The sequence below is a fragment of the Cnephaeus nilssonii genome, assembly GCF_951640355.1.
Source record: "Cnephaeus nilssonii genome assembly, chromosome: 9".
NCBI classification, from domain to species: Eukaryota; Metazoa; Chordata; class Mammalia; order Chiroptera; family Vespertilionidae; genus Cnephaeus; species Cnephaeus nilssonii.
The window spans coordinates 28,201,057-28,222,020 of NC_137080.1; the positions used below are offsets into that span (position 1 = coordinate 28,201,057).

Below are 20,964 nucleotides of genomic sequence, written 5' to 3' on the forward strand. Positions count from 1 at the left end.
GCCAAAAGAGAATGCCTTACTTGCTAACAATGTGTTAGAATAATATTTTGTGTTCTTTATATTTGTAATTAAGATTCCTAGTAAGTCGGAGTTTTATTTCTAAGTTTACTTAAATGTTAAATGGTTTATTAGACGAAACATTTTAAAAATTCAGTCAACAGAAGATGTTAAAAATTAAATTATTTAAATTATTTTTCTTTTTTTAGGTCGTTTATATGCAATGCAAACTGGAATGAAGATTGATAGTAAAACTCCTGAATGTCGTAAATTTTTATCAAAGCTAATGGATCAGTTAGAAACTGTGAGTTAAACAGAGAGAATTTCTTTTCTGGTTAATGTTTAAAATGCTATTTTATTTCATTTGTGTAGTTTTTTCCCTTGGCAGCAATCAGCAATGTCATTATAGCTGATGAGAAAATAGGCAACAGGGGCATTCAACTGCCCCTGTTGTCCTTAACACTTCTAACACTGCTTCCATGAGTGCAGGAAAAATTGGGGTACTCTTTTGGAGAATGAGATTATGTGGCAGGAAGGAGAATGTGTCTTACACATAGTGACATATTTGTGAAATTCATCTCTAACAGACATTTTATGTAGAATATATCCCTATTAATTTCTCAGTATAACAGTAATCCTATATAATAAAATCCCAGCGATCATAACGGCAGAACGACCACTTGACCACCTCTTGGTCCCTCCCCCAGGCCGTCAGGCTCCCATCGCCGGATGGCAAACTGGGAACCCAGGTGGGTGGTGGCAGGGGGCAAGGCCGGCTGCCGGCAGCCAGGGAAGATGGCCCTGATTGCAGGCTAGGCCTAAGAACCATACCTGTGCACGATTTCATGTGCCGGGCCTCTAGTAGGTAAAATAATAGCTTTTTGATAACACAAAACTCAGTTCTTTATAATAAGCAAAGTGTAAAGTCACATTTATAAAGTGACTCGTCATGATTTATTAGTATCTAAATTAAATAACAAGTAGAGTAAGTTTATTCCATAGTGAGAGCACATCTACCTAATATAAAGTTTATATCACTCACATTTGGAAAACTTTTAGTATATTTTTGCTACCAGATATTTTAAACTTTTTTCTAGAATTAACTCTGCCTCTAGAATTAATATAAAATTAAATGATTTCACAGTTTGGATATAGTAATTAGTATTACATGCAGGCTTTTTCTATTTTTGTTTAGGATAATTGTAGCTAAAAATGTCCTTAATTTCCAACATTAAATCCCTCTGGGCATTAAATTATTTTGATGTAAATATGAGAATATTTGTTGATTTTATGAAAAATCCTGAAGCCTTTTTTAAATATTTTTATTTTATAATGTCTTTGAGAAAAGCAGTTTTAAAACAGTAGTATAGTGCTAAGATATAATATTCCAGAAGGTCATTTATTTCAGTGTGACAGTCTGAGTATAATGTAGGAATTTAAAAGTAGTTTGTTTTTAAAATATTTTAAATTATTATATACTTAGGAAAGGGATATACTTACTGGAAATTAACAGTTTTAAATTGTGTTGATTTCAGGTTTATGCTTTTCTAAATTTAAAAAACTTGTATAATCCAATTCCAAGTTTGTCATCTATACCTTACTTAGAATAAGACCTCCCTTTTTACACATGTGCTCTGAAAGATACTATTTTAGGATATAGTGATCCTTTTAGTATTCTTTTTTTATTTGATAAGAAATAGAAATGGGAATAAATCAAAAATTTAAATTATATATGATTGGGAAGTAATTTTTAATTTCATTTTAGGATACCTGTTTGTACATTGGATAATATTTTATTTAGAAATATTTGATGCTTTAAAGTAGCTACTTGGATGTGTTATCTTTCTATTCTTGGTTATTTTGATTTTTAGAGATAAATTATGCTTTCAGGTTATCATATGTATAATCAGAATTTTGTGAACATTGGATTGTGTTTTAAATACCTTTGGCTAAGGCAGAGCGATTTTTCTTTGCAGGGTTCCATTGATACATCTTTTGCTGAAATGCATATAAATAATTCATTTAAAATGATTGTTAGGATAATTTGTACTTATACATTTCTGTAAGTCCAAAATCATAAGCTTTGCATTTGATTTTCTTTTAGCTTAAGAAACAGTTGGGTGATAATGAAGCTGTTACTCAAGAAATAGTTGGTTGTGCCCATTTGGAGAATTATGCTTTGAAAATGTTTTTGTATGCAGATAATGAAGATCGGGCTGCACGATTTCACAAGTAAGTAAAGAAAGAGGAAAATAAAAATGGTAAGTTTAGTTACTCTAAACCAGAATTATCCAATTTTGCATTGAACACTTTCTGACTTCCTGATTAATGTTTTAAATATTTAAAAGTTACTTGTAGAATCTAGAATGATTTTGAGTATCAGGTGCAATCCTGTTTTTTTAAAGAAAATTACTAAAAGAAGAACACCCAGGACAGATTTATTTTCTCAGAAAATACACTCTAGTTCTTTAACATTGCTGAAAATGTAAGAGTTGATTTTAGACAAAAAGCAGTCTGGTTTAATGATGCTGATTTTAAAAATTCCCACTCCACTGATTCAAATGGTTTGTCATTATTATTATAATATTTAAATGAAAAAAAATGCACATGGCTTGATACGGTTGTAGATAGTACTCTAATTACATTATTCAAAACCAAGTGTATACTATAAAACCTTACTGTACCATATTTACATGTAGTATTAGTGTTGTTACATTCTCCTGATAACTTTGTAAGAGGAGTTCCTTGTGTTCCTAAAATTTGATTTTACTTAAAGTAATTTCAGAATGCTTTTATAAAAATTGGAATTTTTTTATAGCTACATAGCTAATTCTACATCATTATGTTTTTTCTTTAAACTAGACCAGCTCTCTTTTCTCTTCCAGAAACATGATCAAGTCCTTCTATACGGCAAGTCTTTTAATAGATGTCATAACTGTGTTTGGAGAACTTACTGATGAAGTGAGTATATAGTTTTTATTGTCTTAATAGCTAAAGATCAGTATTGTTGCTGTTTACTACATTTATTATGACAATGTTTACTTAGAGCAGCATGTTCATAAGAAATGTAATGTAAACAAATTTTTAATTTTAACTTACTATACATTTTTTAAAGTATAAACAAAAGATAAAATTATTTTTAATATATTTTTGTAGGAAGTTCTTTAATTTTGTATTGGGCAGCACAGGTTTTGAGTCTGATTTTATTAAGGGTTTAAATACTACTAATCCTGTATGCTGTTAAGTTTCTTCACTGTTATTTGGTAAACATAGAGGCAGAAACTTTTTAAGAACTTTTCCTATTTTATTTCTACTCAGAAATATTGTTTATGATTTGTTTCTACTGTAAAATACATATAGAACATGATATTTTACAAGGTACTTCATATTTATTAATTTGTTTCTCATAATCACTGTAAGATAGAGTGCATATTCATTTTATACATGAGTAAATTGAGGCTAAGTGACAAACATTGCTGTGAATTCATTGTTGTTTTACTGTGAGGGGAGATATTAATCTAGAAAGAGATAGGGTGAAAAAAAAGGAGAGTCATAATGAGACTGATAAAGGCTTCTTATACTGGTGATTTAAAATCTATGAAGAACATTGCTTTCTGTGATAGGAATTTTTCGAAGTGATGAGCAGATATTAAAGTTCCAAACAAAATAAAGTATAATCTATGAGATATTTGCATTTTTATAAAACAATATATCCAAACTGTGCAACAAATTCTTTATGTTTGTATGTAAAATAAAATCAGGTTCTAGACTTGATGATTGTAAGCTGGGTTTTTGCATTGGCAGAATTGTGCAGGACATTTCAAAGTTGTGCTGAACAAGAGACAGCTTATTATGTGATTGTTCCTTTTATTTCAAAACACCAAGCATTTCTGGCCCTTGCCTACACAGCATTCCCCAGTCATTCAGATAACCAGAAACCATCCCATATATTCCTAAAACACCTTTTCATGTATGGGACAGTGCCCATTGAGAGCCACTACTGTCCAGTTTTCTTGAGACAGAGTAGTATAAGAGGAAACTGAAACCTGAAGTGTAGAAACCTGAAATGCTTCTCAATCATGGCACATTTTATATTCTGAGGGCCCGGTGGGTCCACTCTGTTTAGCTCCCTTTCTACTCCTGTTTCTGATTCTTGATCTGGATTTCTTTACCCCTCTGTTGTACTAGTATGTGGCACAATATTAGAAATTAAGGAAGCTGGGCTGATTTATCCAGGAAACTATGGAAAGCTTTAGCTAATTCAGTATGGTTATGGAGAGTACCAGGCAGGCAAAGGAGAATAATGGACCTCAGATTAGAAAAGTAAGTCATAAACCAGGTAAGAACCAATTCTAGTAGGAAGAAGGGAGAAGAAAGGTAGTATAGCCATAGTGTTGGAGTGAGCAAGCTAAACACCTGAGGCCTTCCGTATGACATTTGTACATAAAGATTTTTAGTCTTCTAAATAAATTATTTTTTCTTTTTAAAAAAATAAAGTTTATACTATTTTTCATTCTTTTTCTATGCAATCTAGTCTTCACTGTCATTGTTTTACTGAAGAACCCATAGGGACTTGTCATTTTCAGGCATTGTGCAGGTTTATCTTACTTGTGGTACTTTCTTACCAATCCCATTTCTTGTTTGTCAGGCCAGCCTGCTTACCACCCTCCCAGCTTTCACCTCTGGGGACTTTGTGTTTTTAGCCTGCTTACATTGCATTCCCTTTAAGTCTTAGCTACATTGTTCTAGACCTTATAAGAATTTCTCCATTCTCTCAACTCTTCCACCTTTAGAGTCTCAACTATATGGATATTACACTATAAATGTATTGACTTGGGTTTTATATATTATATTTTGGAGTAAGTTATACTGCAAGTCCTTGAAAGGAGAACTTTGTCTTTTCTACTCTTCTTTTGCATTAAGTGCAGTTCACACACAGTAAATACAGTGGCTAATTAGTTAATATTTCAAAAGTTCTTATAGTTAGCTTTTTATTTTTTTACCTGTAGTTGGAAATAATGTTCAGACCTGTTTACATAGAACATCCTTCATAACTCTTCTGAAATGTAATATGTCTCAATCACTCACAGCATTTTGGTCTATTTCCTGATTTTTCCCCCTTTTAACTTCATGTCGTTACTCATGGTTACACAAAACTAAATAAAGTCTGTATTTTCTTTAGTTTTCAGGTGTTTATATATGTGTATTTTGTCTGCTACTGTTCTGATTCTCAACTCTCTACGTCTGTTTTAGGTCTGTGTATGGAACTCTTTTAACTGTGCCCTACATAATTCCATCTTAGTATTTAGTTAAACTTTTGCAATGCAAACTTCTCACATTCCTGTAGCTTTCTTGGATTTAGGGTCCCTGTTTTAAGTATAGAGTCATAAGAGTATACTTTAATTTTATATTTTAAAGCAAGAAATGTTCAAAACATATTATTTTCCTACTATATCCTCTTGATTACTCTATTTATGGTCAACATTATTGAGAGTCTTTCTTTTGTATTATATATTTTCTAGAGGCCCGGTGCACGAAATTCATGCATGAGGGGGTTGTCCCTCAGCCCGGGGGGTGGGGTGGGGAGGGGGAAATGTCCCTCAACCCGGCCTGCGCCCTCTCACAATCTGGGACCCCTCAGGTAGAGTCCCTAGGCCTGGCTGGTGAACAGGGACTATCAGGGTTTCCTTCCCCCAGCTGCCAGCAGCTGGCCTAGCCCCCGCTGATGCCACTGCTTGCCATCTGTGCGGCCCTGCCCCCCTTTCCCCACTACTGGTTGCCTCCCTCTGCAGGTGACAGGCGTGGGGTGCGATTCCTTGACTGGCCTGGGCCTCCCTCTGTGGGGCGATCGCTGGCCGGCCCTGCACACCCACCACAGCGTCGCTGGCCGGTGGCCTGGGCCTCCCTCTGCGGGCCGATCAGGGGGCACTTGCGGGGCCCTCCAACCAATCGCATCTCACCCACCTTGGCTGGCCTGGTGCCAGTGTTTATCATAGCGTGGTCCTCTGGAAGGTTGTCTGGACAGTTGTCTGGACTGTCGTTCTGTTGTTCGGTCAATTTGCATATTATGCTTTTATTATTATAGATTTCACTTCTAGCAATGTCTAAGGAACAGATACCATTTTACCTTTTTTTCTTTATAGTCTTTGGTGTAGGTTTTCTACTGCTAATTTAGGAAGAATATGAAAATCACTTATAAAAGTTAATTACACTGCTCTTATCTCTTGAGTTTCTGCTAATTTTAAGGAATCAAGTAAATATGGAAAGAGAAACAAGCTAACTATAATGATATGTGGTCTAGTAATGAGAAAATACAGGTCGAGACCCACTTCTACTACTTTCCAGGCACTGTACTTAGATGCCTCAGATATATTTTGTTTTTTCTTTCGCAACTCTGAATTATAGTGAGAGAAGTAAGGGTCAGAAAAATGTGAGTACCTTGTCTCCAAATGCTATAGCCCAGAACAGTGATCTCAGACTTGGTGATAAAAGTCCAGCTTTTTTGTGTTTTTTTTTAATTTGCAATCTGTTGCAGACTGATTGTTATGTAAAATACAAGTAATAATTGAAACACTAGAAAAATGAAACTTAAAAAAGACATGCAAAATATAAGCCTAATTTGCTTTAAGTTCCTAAATACTCTCAATTTTTGTACTATTTTGTCCAAACTGGTAAGCAGTTTGCAGACCAGCACTGGTTCTGGAACCTTATCTTGTTTAGCACTGATCTAGATCCCTCTGTGGAAGAGCCCAGAGAATCCTGATTTATCCCAATCTGGGACTCTTGCTTCTGGAAAAACAGGGCTCTGGCACAACTGGAGCAATTATGTACTTGTGTCGCCATCTGGAAGGAGTCTGTTTCAGGTATCCATTTGCATTGGAAGTTTCTGAATTAAGCAACATCTCACTGCTAACCTAGAAAACCATGGTTGAGTGGGAGAGCTTTATCTAATTACAAAAGTGCGTGTTCTATATATATATACCTGCACTTAATATTCAATTAATTGTGAATGGAGTATTTTTGCATGCAGTATTTATACAATGTGGTTAAGAATACTACAGACATTGACTTCAAATTCCACATGCCAGTTCATAACTGAGTCACACAGTTATTTGACTTACTTAAGTCTGTTCCCACATCTATAAGATGAAGAAAATTATAATACCTACTTCATCAAGTTGTCCTGGGGATAAAATGAGAAAAATACTCATAAAGCCTTTAGCAGAGTACCTAACAATAGTAAATGCTTAAAAAACATTAGTTCTTGCTTTTATTAGTTGATGGATAATGGTCTAGTGTACTACATTTAGAGAGGACATCAGCAAATACATTAAAGTTTTAGTGGATATTATTCAAAACTGCTCAATCATATATTTGCTTAAGATTAATGTATTTAGAAATAGATGGGCATTATGTATTGCTACTAGCTATATTTGGAGTCCCATTATGTGTAACTAGGGGCCCGATGCACGAAATTCGTGCACGGGGGTGTCCCTCAGCCTGGCCTGCACCCTCTCCAATCTGGGACCCCTTGGAGGATGTCCGACTGCCAGTTTGGGCCTAAACCGGCAGTCGGACATCCCCCTCACAATCCGGGACTGCTGACTCCTAACCGCTCAACTGCCTGCCTGCCTGATCGCCCCCTAAACATACCTGTTTAAATAAAAATTATTATAATTATACATATCCTATCTAATAAAAGAGTAATATGCAAATTTACCATCACTCCAACACACAAGATGGCTGCTCCCATGTGGTCAAAGATGGCTGCCCCCATGTGGACACAAGATGGCCAGCAGGGGAGGGCAGTTGGGAGGAACCAGGCCTGCAAGGAAGGGCAGTTGTGGGTGATCAGGCCAGCCGGGGATGGCAGTTGGGAGGGACCAGGCCTGCAAGGGAGGGCAGTTGGGGGCGATCAAGCCTGCAGGGGAGGGCAGTTAGGGGTGATCAGGCCGGCAGAGGAGGGAAGTTGGGGGCGACCAGGCCTGCAGGGAAGGGCAGTTGGGGGGGACCCAGGCCTGCAGTGGAGGGCAGTTAGGGGTGACCAGGCCTGCAGGGGAGGGCAGTTAGGGGTGACCAGGCCTGCAGGGGAGGGCAGTTAAGGGAAATCAGGCTGGCAGGGGAGCAGTTAGGCATCAATCAGGCTGGCAGGGGAATGGTTAGGGGGTGATCAGGAAGGCAGGCAGGTGAGCAACTGTCTGGATTGTGAGAGGGATCCCAGATTGGAGAGGGTGCAGGCTGGGCTGAGGGACACACACCCCCGTGCACAATATTCGTGCACCGGGCCTCGTGTGTGTGTGTGTGTGTGTGTGTGTGTGTGTGTGTGTGTGTGTATGGAAAACCCAAAAGAAGGAAGGAGTATAGAGAGAAACAAAAACAGATGGAACTAATATAAAACAAATAGCAAATTTTAGGCCTAAATACACCTGTATTAGTAAGTACCATAAAAGTAAATGGACTAACACTACAATTTAAACTAGAGATTTTTCAGACTAGATTTAAAAAAAAACTCAAACTTTATGTTGTTTACAAGAGACACTCTAAATACTGAGATACAGATGTTTTATAAGTGAAAGAAGGGAAAAATATTTAATGCAAATGTAAGTATATAAAATCCCAAGTGGCTATATTAGTATTAGACTAAAGGAACTTTAAGATGTGTTACTAGAGGTAAAATGGATATTTTGTAATAAAGGGTTCAGTTTATCAAGAAGATATTACAGTTAAAAGTGTTTGTGTACCAAAATAACAGTTTTAAGCTATATGATACAAAAATTGATAGAAATAAAAATATACATAAATTCATAGTCATACTTAGAGATTTAATACCCCCCCCCCCCAGTCATCAGTAGAATAGTTTAAAAACAGTAAAATTAACTAAAATGAATAGACTAGCCACATCAAATATTGGCTAGAATGTGGAAAAACAAGAGCTTTCATACATTGCTTGGTGAAAATGTTAGACATTATAACCACTTTGGGAAAAGATTTGGCAGATTTTTATTAAGTTAAACACATCTACCTTTTACCCAGTAATTTCTCCTTGGTGTTTATTTAAAAGAAATGGAAACATGTGTCTAGAAAAAGACTTGTTCAAGAGTGCTCATAGGAACTTTATTCATAATAGCCCAAAGCTATAAACAACCCAGTTGTCCACCAACAAAGGAATTGATAAATTGTACTATTACTAAAATATCAAAAGGGACTAGTGATCTACCCTCCAACATAAATGAATCTTGTGGATTTTATGCTGAGCAAAAGAAAACTCAGTGCAAATAGGATGATTCCCTTCATATAATGACAAATTCATTCTAGTGAAAAAATTGGGATTTGTTGGAAGGGGCGGGGGAGGGGAAATTTGTTCTAGAAAGGGATATGAAGGAACATTCTGGGAACTAGAAATGTTATAATTTGATAGGAGTATGTTTTACACAGGCATATCTATTTTTCAAAGCCCATCAAATTATATACATTTAAGATTTGTTTATCTCAAGGTATGTCAGTTTTACCACAAAAAAATAAATTTAAATGTTGAACTCTTGTTTGTATGTTTGATTTTTCTTGATGGTATTAGGTTGTCAATTCTAAAATTGCTTACTTTGTATAGGATTAAGCAAATGAGTAAGTATATTAAGGGAACCAGGTTTCTCACTTCTGGAGGAAGAACTTAAATATGGGATGGGAGAATACTACATGGTATTGTGTTGGATTGTAACTGGAAATGTCCATATTATGCTTTTAAATATATTAGATAAATAGTGAAATGGACCAGGAATCAAACCTGGGACCTCTTGATTCCTGGGTCAGTGCTCAACAGCTGAACCACATCGGCCGGGCTATAGAACCTTTTTTATAATGGAGTATATAAAAGTATATTTTGATGAAGAAAGGGAAATTAAATATGGCACAAATTCAGTAATTCGGTGGGTTACTCTTTAGGTTTCTGTATACTAATCTGTAGCATCTAGAGAATATCACATAAAATACCCAAATAAATATCTAGACTGTATACTGTATTTGTACTCATTGGTGACTTAGTGGATCTTTACAAAAGGCAAAGTACAATTGTTTTCAACATAATGAAACTGTTTTCTCAAACTAATGTACATACAGATCCTCTGGTGATCTTGTTACAATATAGATTGTGATACAGGCTTGAAGATTCTTAATTTCTAACAAGCTCCCAATTGATACTAGTACCACTGGTCCAGGAGTATCATAAAGGTCCATTAACTATATGAACTGAAAAATCACTAGTCCATTAAAAATTCTGACAGATTTTATTCTCATATTCTTTAAAACATTTTTTTTCTTATTTTATGGTATATAGCATAAATTTTAAAGTCAGGAAATAAGAGGCAACTAGCAGGTTCTTCACTAATATTTTCAGTTCTCACAGCAATCCCATGATTTATTATTTTCTCCTTTTGGGAATTGAAATAAATGAGACTCAGAGCTGGTAAATAGTACGCTACAGGTTAAAAGTGAAGTTTGCCTAGCTATCTGTCTTAGTGTTTGCTTGCTTTAACCAGTACATCGTGTTAGTTTTTTTAGATTTGTACAGATTTATTTTTTCCTCTAGTGAAAATAGTTCAATTTATTGTTATCTTTTATATTTAACTAGAGGCCCGGTGCATGAAATTCGTGCACCCGGGGGTGGTGTCCCTCAGCCCAGCCTGCGCCCTCTCGCAGTTTGGGAGCCCTTGGGGAATGTCCAACTGATGGCTGGCAGTCAGACATCCTAGCGCTGCAGTCAGACAGCCTTAGTGCTGCCACGGTGGCGGGAGAGGCCCACCATCGCCACTGCACTTGCCAGCCGTGAGCCTGGCTTCTGGCTGAGCAGCACTTCCCCTGTGGGATTGGGCTGAAACCGGCTCTCCAGCATCCCCGAGGGGTCCCACCAATGCATGATTGGGGCCGGGGAGAGATGTAGGAGGTTGGCCTGCCGGAGAGGGATCGCGGGAGGGCTCCAGTGCGTGTCCGACCCGCCTCACTCAGTCCTGATCGGCTGGACCCCAGCAGTAAGTAACTTACCAGTCAGAGCATCTGCCCCCTGGTGGTCAGTGCACTTCATAGTGAGCGGTTGAGCAGCTTTAGCATATCATTAGCATATTACGCTTTGATTGATTGAACGGACGACCAGACACTTAAAATATTAGCTTTTTTATATAGGATTTTATAATTCCATTTAGCCTATTTCTCCCCTGTGCATATAAGTTGCAAGTTTTGCTTAAAGGATACTCCCATATTTCCATTGCAGACCTTTTCTGAAATTCAGAACCATTAGACATGTGGTTTGAGGAAGATAGCTTTTTATTAAGCCTGTTGAGCCCTAGACAGTTGGTAGAACCCAGTGGTAGGATTGAGAGGGTGCTAGAGTCTTTCAGAGCTGTACAATGCAAAAATGGGTTTTACCTCAAGAATATAAGTTATCATAAATATGTATTTTTGCTTGACTTTTTTACTGCAGTCTAATATCGATATAAAAATATTTTTTTTAGAATGTGAAACACAGAAAATATGCAAGGTGGAAGGCAACATATATCCATAATTGTTTAAAGAATGGAGAGACTCCTCAAGCAGGGCCTGTTGGAATTGATGATGATAATGGTATGTATTTATTTCTCTATGTAAAATGATTTAGTAGAATCATAATTTTTCAGTATTTTCTAAAGTTTTCTGAAGGAACCATATAATTGTTTCTCCCATCTGGTCCAAAATTCATGAAAATTGGTTATAAAATCATAAATTTGGGACAGTGAGAGATTAGAACCAAACTGTTCTAGTGTCTAAAAAGTTTTGTAAAATATATAGTATTTAATATAGTATTTACTAATTCTGTTTTTGTTTATTTGAAACTTTATTAAGCACATACACCTTTAAATTTTTTGTTGTTGTTGTTGTTAACTGCCTAACCTTTTTATCATTATGATACATCCTGTTTTACCTCTGTTAATATTCCTTGTCATGATTTTTATGTTGTCTATTATTGAAAGTAGTACTTCAGCTTCTATCTGCTTGGTACTTATGTGGTATATCTATTTTAATCCTCCTATTTTAAACATATATGAGTCTTAAAGCATATAGGTGTTGTTGTGTGTTTTTTTTTTTTTTTCAGTCTGACAGCATCAATCTTTAAAATAGTGTTTAGTACATTTACATTTAATATAATAATTGCTTAGCTAGATTTTAAGCTAGTACTTTTGCCATTTGTTTTTTGTTTGTCCCATCTGTTTTTATTCCCTCTTATAGTTTTCTTTTCTCTGGTGAGTTTTTCCTCTTTCATTTATTATGACTATATTTTTCTCTGATAAAGTACCTGGTGTTAAGTCATTTTCTGTTAATATCAATATCTGGGGCATTCTCGGTTATTTTTCTATCGACTTTCTGGTGACTCTGATCATACTTTTCTCACCCCATATTTGTATTCCTTTTCATTGTTGATAAATAAACAACTTTGTAGTTCCTCTGCATTCTGTTATCTTCCTCTGTGAAATCTTGATTCTTGTTTATAACAAGCAGTTAACTTGCCTGAACTCAAACGCTGCCTCTCTTTCTTTCATCTTTAAGGCTGTTGCTTTCTTCAAGGCCCACTAGAGTCTTCTCCCAGTGTACATGCATAGTTTAGTGCCATAGAGACATTTAGTTGGGATTCATATACACATTTAAGGCTCACTTTTCTGTAGTACTTCCCTTTGTACAGACTGTTTAGTACCCTCAGGTGAAATGCCACAAAAAAGTAGTTCTTACCTGGTGAGATTTCCTCTTCCAAGGTCCATCATCACTTGAGTTTCTACCAGATTTTGGTCACTCTTCAGTGCCTTTAAACAGCAGGGCTTTGTTCCTTCCCAGAATATATAAATGTTGGAGTTCTCTAATATAGGAGAAAACTATTGTAGTGAATATAAGGTATAAACACATCTACAGGATTACTTAATAAAATGCATATCTTAGAGTAGTAGGTAGATTGTTATTACTTATTTAAAATTATCTGCATTAAACATGTAATCTATACTAATAAAAGGGTAATATGCTGATTAGACCAGACATCTTCTGGACGTCCTTCTGGACAAAGCCATGGTGGCGGGGGCTGAGGCAGAGGTGGTTAGGGGCGATCAGGCTGGCAGGGAAGAGCAGTTAGGGATGATCAAGCTGGCAGGGGAGAGCAGTTAGGGGGTGATCAGGCCGGCAGGGGAGAGCAGTTAGGGAGTGATCAGGCCGGCAGGGGAGAGCAGTTAGGAGCATCAGGCCGGCAGGCAGAGGTGGTTAGGGGCGATCAGGCAGGCAGGTAGGCAGGAAGGCAAGCAGTTAGGAGCCATCAGTCCCGGATTGTGAGAGGGATGTGCGACTGCCGGTTTAGGATCCTGTGGGATCGGGCCTAAACCAGCAGTTGGACATCCCTGAGGGGTCCCTGATTGGACAGGGTGCAAGCCGGGCTGAGGGACCCCCGTTCCCCCGTGCACGAATTTCATGCATCAGGCCTCTAGTATGTTTATAATGAGGCAAAAAATATTGTAAAATTAAAAGGAAACAAATCTAATTCAGAGATCTGTAGTTCTAGTTTATATTTATTTTATTTTAAATTATGAAGGTTCTCCAAAGTGACTGTCACTTTAAATATACTATCAAAATTTAATTTTCTCAAAGTAGTTTTCAAATTTAGCTAATGATATGTAGTATATTTTGAAGTCTACATATTAAAACTTGTCAACACAAGTCTCTCTTTTTTAAAAAAAAATATATATATATTTTATTGATTTTTTACAGAGAGGAAGGGAGAGGGATAGAGAATTAGAAACATCGATCAGCTGCCTCCTGCACACCTACTACTGGGGATGTGCCTGCAACCAAGGTACATGCCCTTGACCGGAATCAAACCTGGGACCTCTTTTCAGTCCACAGGCAGACGCTCTATCCACTGAGCCAAACCGGTCAGGGCAACACAAGTCTCTTATTACTCCTTTCATTATAGATAGATGAATGTGAAATTTTATTTCTTAGTTTTTATTGATTAACTTAATAATTTGGACAGCAAACACACAGTCAATTAATAGATAAAAAACAATTGCTATTAAGTAAAAAGGGCAGCTGAAAGAAAATAGAGTTCTTATTGGGTAGCATAAATGTGACATGTTTTGCTGAAAATGTCACTTTTTTTATAAGTTTAAAGAGTGGGTTTAAAGGAAGTTTATTTTCAGGAAAAATATACTATATGCAAAGATTTTATAGAATTGGAATTAGAATTAAAAGAAGTAATCATATTGCCAGGAATAACTTAGAAACTATTTAAAACTATTATTTTTAAAGATAGAGCCTGCTTATCATCAGCATTAAATAAAATTGTATTTGAAGGTCTGCCATGTCTGTATAGCAAAATAAGAATATTAAACATTTTTATTTCAAAATACCTAGTTTAACATTGCACATATTTTCTATAATAGATGTTGAAGAAAATGAAGATGTTGGAGCCACCTCCCTGCCCACTCAGCCACCTCAGCCATCATCTTCAACTTATGACCCCAGCAATATGCCTTCGAGCAACTATACTGGAATACAGATTCCTCCCGGTGCACATGCCCCAGCGAATACACCAGCAGAAGTGCCTCACAGCACAGGTAGAAAATGAAACTCAAAAAGTTTGGAACTCACTCTTCTTTCATAAATAAGACCTGCACTTATATCTGTGCTACATAATGGTAGTCATCAAGCATGATAAGATCTTTTAATTCCATTTTGACCTACAAAAAAAAGCATTAAATTCTTTTTATTGAAATTTTTTAATATTAGTTATGTTTTTAGTTTTACAAGAATGACAGAACTTTTAAATGTATTGATTGATTACATTGACTTTATATTTTATTAATAAGAATAGCTTCTATGCTTTTATGTGTGTTGCTGATTTCTTTTTCTTACCCCTCTTTTTCCCCTTTAATGTTGTTTAAGAATAGCACTGAGGTCAGGGGGCAGTTAGCATCCCACTATGATAGCAAGAGTCCATTTTTCCTGTCTTATTTCCTTAGGACCCTGCTCTGCCTTCAACATGGGTTATTGATAAAGGAGAGGCACAGAATCTGAGTAGCAGTGGAATCACAGACTAGTAAAAGGAGAGAGGCTTTGGGTTATTTTATTTATTTATTTTTTTTAGGATTACAAAAATGTGACTAAAAACAAGGAAGGGAAGTGATATCTACTATCTTGGAATAATTTAGGACTGTATGTCTATTTTCATAGAAAAACAGTCTGACAAAACTAGCCTCCAATAAGTTAATATGCGTAGATAAAGATATTTTTATAAGTTGCAAAGAGATACTCTTCTATATATATGTATTGTTAATATGGCATCAACCCTACTTCCAAACAGAAAGGTATTTAAAACCATAGTTTAAATCTTTAACTTATTTTAATTTTTAATAAAAATTGTTCTTAAAGTTTTACTTTTATTTCAGCATAAGGTTAATCTGTGGTAGTAAACTCTACAAATATTTCAAAGCATTTAATTGATAAAATGAGAGTCATCATTTAAGTCCTGATTTCTACCATTTCTATTATGTAGCACACCACTACTTCATTGACTTTCAGTTGTCAGCCTCAGTTTATCTACAAATCTACACTAATAAAAGAGAAACATGCAAATTGACCATACCTCTGCTATGCCCACAAGCCATGCACACCAGCCAGTCAGGAGCGAGTATGCAAATTAAACCAATCAAGATGGCTGCAGCCACGGAGCGAGCAGAAGGCTTGGGTTTCCCCATCCTTCAGGGGAGGGCAGTTAGGGGCAAACAGGCTGGCAGGAGAGCAGTTAGGCATCAATCAGGCTGGCAGCGGAGTGGTTAGGGGGTGCCAGCCTGATCACCCCCTAATCACTCCGCTGCCAGCCAAGCTTCCCGCCTGCTCTGGCCGGCCCTGGCCTCCGCTCAAGGCTACAAAATTTCAATTATACAAGATAAATAAATCCCAACAAAAATGGCGGCAGCCATGGACCTGGAGAGAGCAGGATGCTTGGGTTGCCCCAGGCGATGGAGGAAGCCAAGCTTCCTGGCCTGCCCTGGCCTCGGCTCAAGGCTACAAAGTTTCAATTATAGAAGATAAATAAATCCCAAATACCAGGGCCTCCACTTGGGTTGCTGAGGGGCGTGGCCAGCCTGCAAATCACCACAGGCCCCTCGCCCAGGCCGGCCCATGGCCCAAGGGAACCCCCACCCTGATCCGGGACACCCGTCAGGGCAAACCAGCCGGCCCCCACCCATGCACCAGGCCTCTCTCCTATCTAATAAAAGAGTAATATGGCTGAAACCGGTTTGGCTCAGTGGATAGAGCGTCGGCCTGCGGACTCAAGGGTCCCAGGTTCGATTCTGGTCAAGGGCACGTATGTTGGTTGTGGGCACATCCCCAGTAGGAGGTGTACAGGAGGCAGCTGATCGATGTTTCTCTCTCATTGATGTTTCTAATTCTCTATCCCTCTCCCTTCCTCTCTGTAAAAAATCAATAAAATATATTTTTTTAAAAAGAGAGAGAGTAATATGCAAATTGACTGTCAATCCAACACACAAGATGGCTGCCCCCGTGGTTAAAGATGGCTGTCCCCATGTGGACACAAGATGGCCGCCACAAGATGGCCAGCAGGGGAGGCCTGTTGGGGGGGACCCAGGCCTGCAGGGGAGAGCAGTTACGGGTAACCAGGCCTTCAGGGGAGGGTAGTTAGGGGTGACCAGGCCTTCAGGGGAGGGCAGTTGGGAGGGACCCAGGACTGCAGGGGAGGGCAGTTAGGGGCAAACAGGCTGGCAGAGGAGCAGTTAGGCATCAATCAGGCTGGCAGAGGAGTGGTTAGGGGGTGATCAGGGTGGCAGACAGAAGCACTTAGGGGCAATCAGGAAGGCAGGCAGGTGAGCAGTTGGGAGCCAGCAGTCCTAGATTGTGAGAGGGATGTCCCAGATTGGAGAGGGTGCAGTCTGGGCTGAGGGACACCCCCCCACCCCACCCCCGTTCATGAATTTCGTGTGCCAGGCCTCTAGTCTATATATATATAAAAGCCTAAGTGACTGTTATAACCGGTGGACCAGAACAACCAGAACGACTGGTTGGCCAGTTGCTGTGATGCACACTGACCACCAGGGGGCAGACACTCAATGCAGGAGCTGCCGCCTGGTGGTCAGTGCGCTCCCACAGCCAATCTCCCGCAGCCCCTCCCCCTGGCCGCCTGGCCCCATCAGCCCCTGGTGCTAAACCATTCGTAGAGACCTGCTTCTGGGTCAGGGTTTCCTACGTAGCAGAGCAGCTCCCTCACCACGATCTATTTAAAGTCAGCCCTCGACACAAGGGTTTGTCTCACATCCTCTCCCATCCCCCGGGGCTGCCCACCCGCTGCGGTGTTGGCTTGAGACGAGGGAACGAGGAGGGGGGGAGACGGGGAACCGCATGGTGCCAGGGTGCTGACAGTGGCATCGGTGTCCATTCCTTCCTTGCCCAGCCTGGCAACTGTCACCCCCTCTCCCAACACCACCAGGGCCTTCGGGGCCCGGGCTGGGACGGAACCAGGAGTAGGTGGCGGCAAATGCGACCCCTTTTTCATGGGGGCCGAGGGCCGGCTCTCTCCTTGGGAACAGCAGCCAACCCCCCGCGGTCCCTCCCCCCCGCCCCCGCCAGTCAACCTCCCACGGTCCCCCCCCCCACCCCGTGCACAAATTCGTGCACCGGGCTTCTAGTATTGATAATAATTTTTAACAGTATAAATGAAAGGAATAATTTTAACAATGATCTCTTCTGTGTCATCATTCTGTGTATTTTACCTTGTCCTGCCTTTTCACTGCTTTATTATCTGTGCAATAATATTAATAGGCAAAGCAATTTGAATTAGTTTGTAAGTAAAATTTTATAGAGCACTGTTTTAAATATTTAATCTTTTAGAATTATTGATAATTTCTCTAGAAAATGTAAGCAAAACCAGCTATTTTAGGCATATTAGTCTTAGATGAATACTGTCTGAATTATACTACTAAATTTAAACACTAATCAAGAGCTACAGACACAAGCAGCCCTGTAGAAGAGTGAAATGAAAATAAATGCATTTTGGAGTCAAATAGTATTGGTTATTAGTTTCTTCCCCTTGCTAAACCACGAACTCAACTATTATTTACCTTCTTTTGACGAAGGTTTTTCCTCTTTCTAAAATGAAATTAATCATATTTCTCATGGTTTTAATTTTTAAAGGAGAAAAAGAATAAAAATTGACTAGTACTATGCCTAACACAAACTCAGTATTCAGCAAATTAGCTTCCTTTCTTTTTTTTTCTATTCCTTCCTATTTCTATGCCAAAGAAAGACAGGATATTTAATAGCAAGTTAATGAACACTTAAAATCATTTTGTGAATCAAAGGAAATGTCACTTTTGGGGATAGGATATGACCTTAAAAAGATTGCCTAAGGGGTATTGCTTTAGACAATATAATATATCTTAGGGCTGAGTAGAGGTATAGCCATACATACATATTTATTTGTAGACATCCTATATGTACATATGCAAGGGAACATACACTTCCAATAAAAGGGTTCTGTCAGGTTGAACCATATGAAATTGCTATTTTTGTTCAACAAAAGTGATAGAATATTGGTAGGTTCATATGTTCAAACTAACAGACAGTATCTCCTGCTTAGAATATGCATCACATAAAGACAGATATTAGGAGGTAATCTTCTATTAGGAATAAGGTCCTATCTTTTTACTGTATACACTCTCATAGGCTTAGCATTTATATAATTACAACTGTCTTATAAATCTACTCTTACAGAAACTGTATTAGATATTGTTGTCCTTATTTTACTAACAGTAAACAAATTAACCAGTTATCTCAAAAATTAAAATACAAACATACTTAGTAAGTAGAGAACTAGAGTTTGAACCCAAGTCATTCTGATTTTGTGTTTTTGGAGCCTTCCTTTTTTATCCCTTCCTCTAAGGAGCTAATATTCTATCAAATATAAACCTACTTTTCTGATATATATTTACTCTTAAGATTGATTTGAGATGTTGGAATCTTCTCTTTGCTGGAGGAATTTTTTTCTATTATATTTAAAACAGTTTTTTTAATCCGTTATAGTTGCCTAATAGAAACTGAAATAAAATTTTTAGTTTATAAATATAGCAGATGTTTCCCCTCTTACTCGCTTTAAGAATGATTTACTTTCTCCCATATAAAGGTCCAGGATGCACTTTTATCAAAGGGAAATCCTTAAGATAGCTGAAAAGAATAGTATGTGCTAATATAGTTTTTAGTTCTTCCACAAGAAAGTAATGGGTACAACGAGAGCAGGGATAGTGATTGTTTAAAGAGGACATGTGTTTGCTTTTGGGCTTTAATCACTGTAATAGCAGATACGGGCAATACAGTGTACTGTTTTCTTCCTTTTGAAACATCACTTTTTACAGTTGGTAAATATAGAGGAAGATCTCAGTGAAAAATCTAGATTAAGTCACAATTTTATAATTAATGCCAGCCTTTAAATTATAAATGCAGCTCACCTCATATATAGATAAAAAACTTAGTTCTTTTATTATAGTTCTTCTAAATGTCAGCAGTACTGCATTTGAGTTCTTCTATACAGTTTTCAAAGTTGTTTATATTCTGGCCTAATCATTTGTATCAATGCTATTTTCCATGATTATACTGAAGTTTTATTCAACCCAGTCCTCCTGTCTTTCCTCTACTTAGTGTTCCTCATAGATAGCATGTTATTCTGCCTATTTGTCTGCTGCTCCAAATGCTACATTTCAGCGTTCTGTTTAATTATACTTTTTGGACAGTCTTCTCTAATTTTCTAACCAACACCCATTTTTCTCACACCGTTTATACAACAAGTTAATACTTAATTAGAAATCTTGTGATCTTTAATTTTTTAATGTGCATTAATTAATCCCACCTAATAGGATACGCAGCCATCTACTTAAAAATTAACCCAGTTACTTTTTAATACTTCTTTTTTGTTAAATAATAGAAAGCCATTTTCAACATCCCCCAGGAATGTTCACTCTCACACACATATTACAGTCTAGGGGCCTGCAACCCATTTGTGAATTGACAAATGATACCTTTCCAAATCAGAAAAAAAGGGAAAAATGCTAGATTTGGGCATCTCAAAAAAATAATAAACATAAATTAAAAAACAATTTTTTACTAATTTGACTGTTATTTATGCACTTGTATTGAGCCAGTATGCTAGGCCTCCATGGCAACATTCTACAGTGGTTGCCAAGAGGACAGGCCTTGGCTCATGTGTGCCAAGACAGACAAGATGCAGCATCTTCTAACTGCTGTATGAGGCATGTGAGCAGCCTGTGTTGTCGGTTCAAGTCCTCATTGAATGACTGACCAGAAGTCCTTAATAAAATGCAAACTACCTGTTTTTAAAATATTACTCAAATAAAATTTTACTACATACCTACGTTTTCTCCCCGTCTGTTTTGTTCTTGTAAAGTAATATTGCCTAAGTAATATTTTCATGAATTAATAGTTCCAAAGGTGTAAAATGAAATTAATTTGCCCTAAATCAAAATTAAATGAGATAACATAGTATATATTTAAGCAATTTTTCTTTTGGGTTGGTAATGAGAAGATCCTTCAAAGTCAAAACTTAGATCTGAATACTATTTTAAATTTTAAGTCAACCTTTTTAAAACCATCATGCTAGAACTTTCATTGGCTATGTTTTTGTTTTCCTAGAAACTTCCTAGTTATTTTCTTCCTTCGATTTTCTCCTTTTTATTACATTGTCTTTCCCATTTGATACTTACTACAAATTGCCTATTCAAATTTAATCTGTTAGCTTGGGGAAATGAATCCTGTTTTCTGTTGAGTGTATTGATTTAGAGTAATCAACTTTTTTCTTCATTTGCTTGCTTGCTAATTGTATCATATAAGTCCCTCTGGGAAGTTTTAACAATTTGTGTTAATATTTTAGGTGATTAGTAA

At 37.5% G+C, this 20,964-nt stretch overlaps 1 protein-coding gene across 1 annotated transcript in view; it reads left to right on the forward strand.

The window, feature by feature from the left end:
• VTA1 (vesicle trafficking 1) overlaps positions 1-20,964 on the forward strand; it is a 52,380-nt gene that overhangs the window by 18,808 nt on the left and 12,608 nt on the right. Inside the window, exons 2-6 of the mRNA XM_079780245.1 lie at positions 207-301; positions 2,102-2,229; positions 2,883-2,958; positions 11,499-11,607; positions 14,439-14,612. Coding sequence (XP_079636371.1) covers positions 207-301; positions 2,102-2,229; positions 2,883-2,958; positions 11,499-11,607; positions 14,439-14,612 — 582 coding nt within the window. The remainder of the gene's footprint in view (positions 1-206; positions 302-2,101; positions 2,230-2,882; positions 2,959-11,498; positions 11,608-14,438; positions 14,613-20,964) is intronic.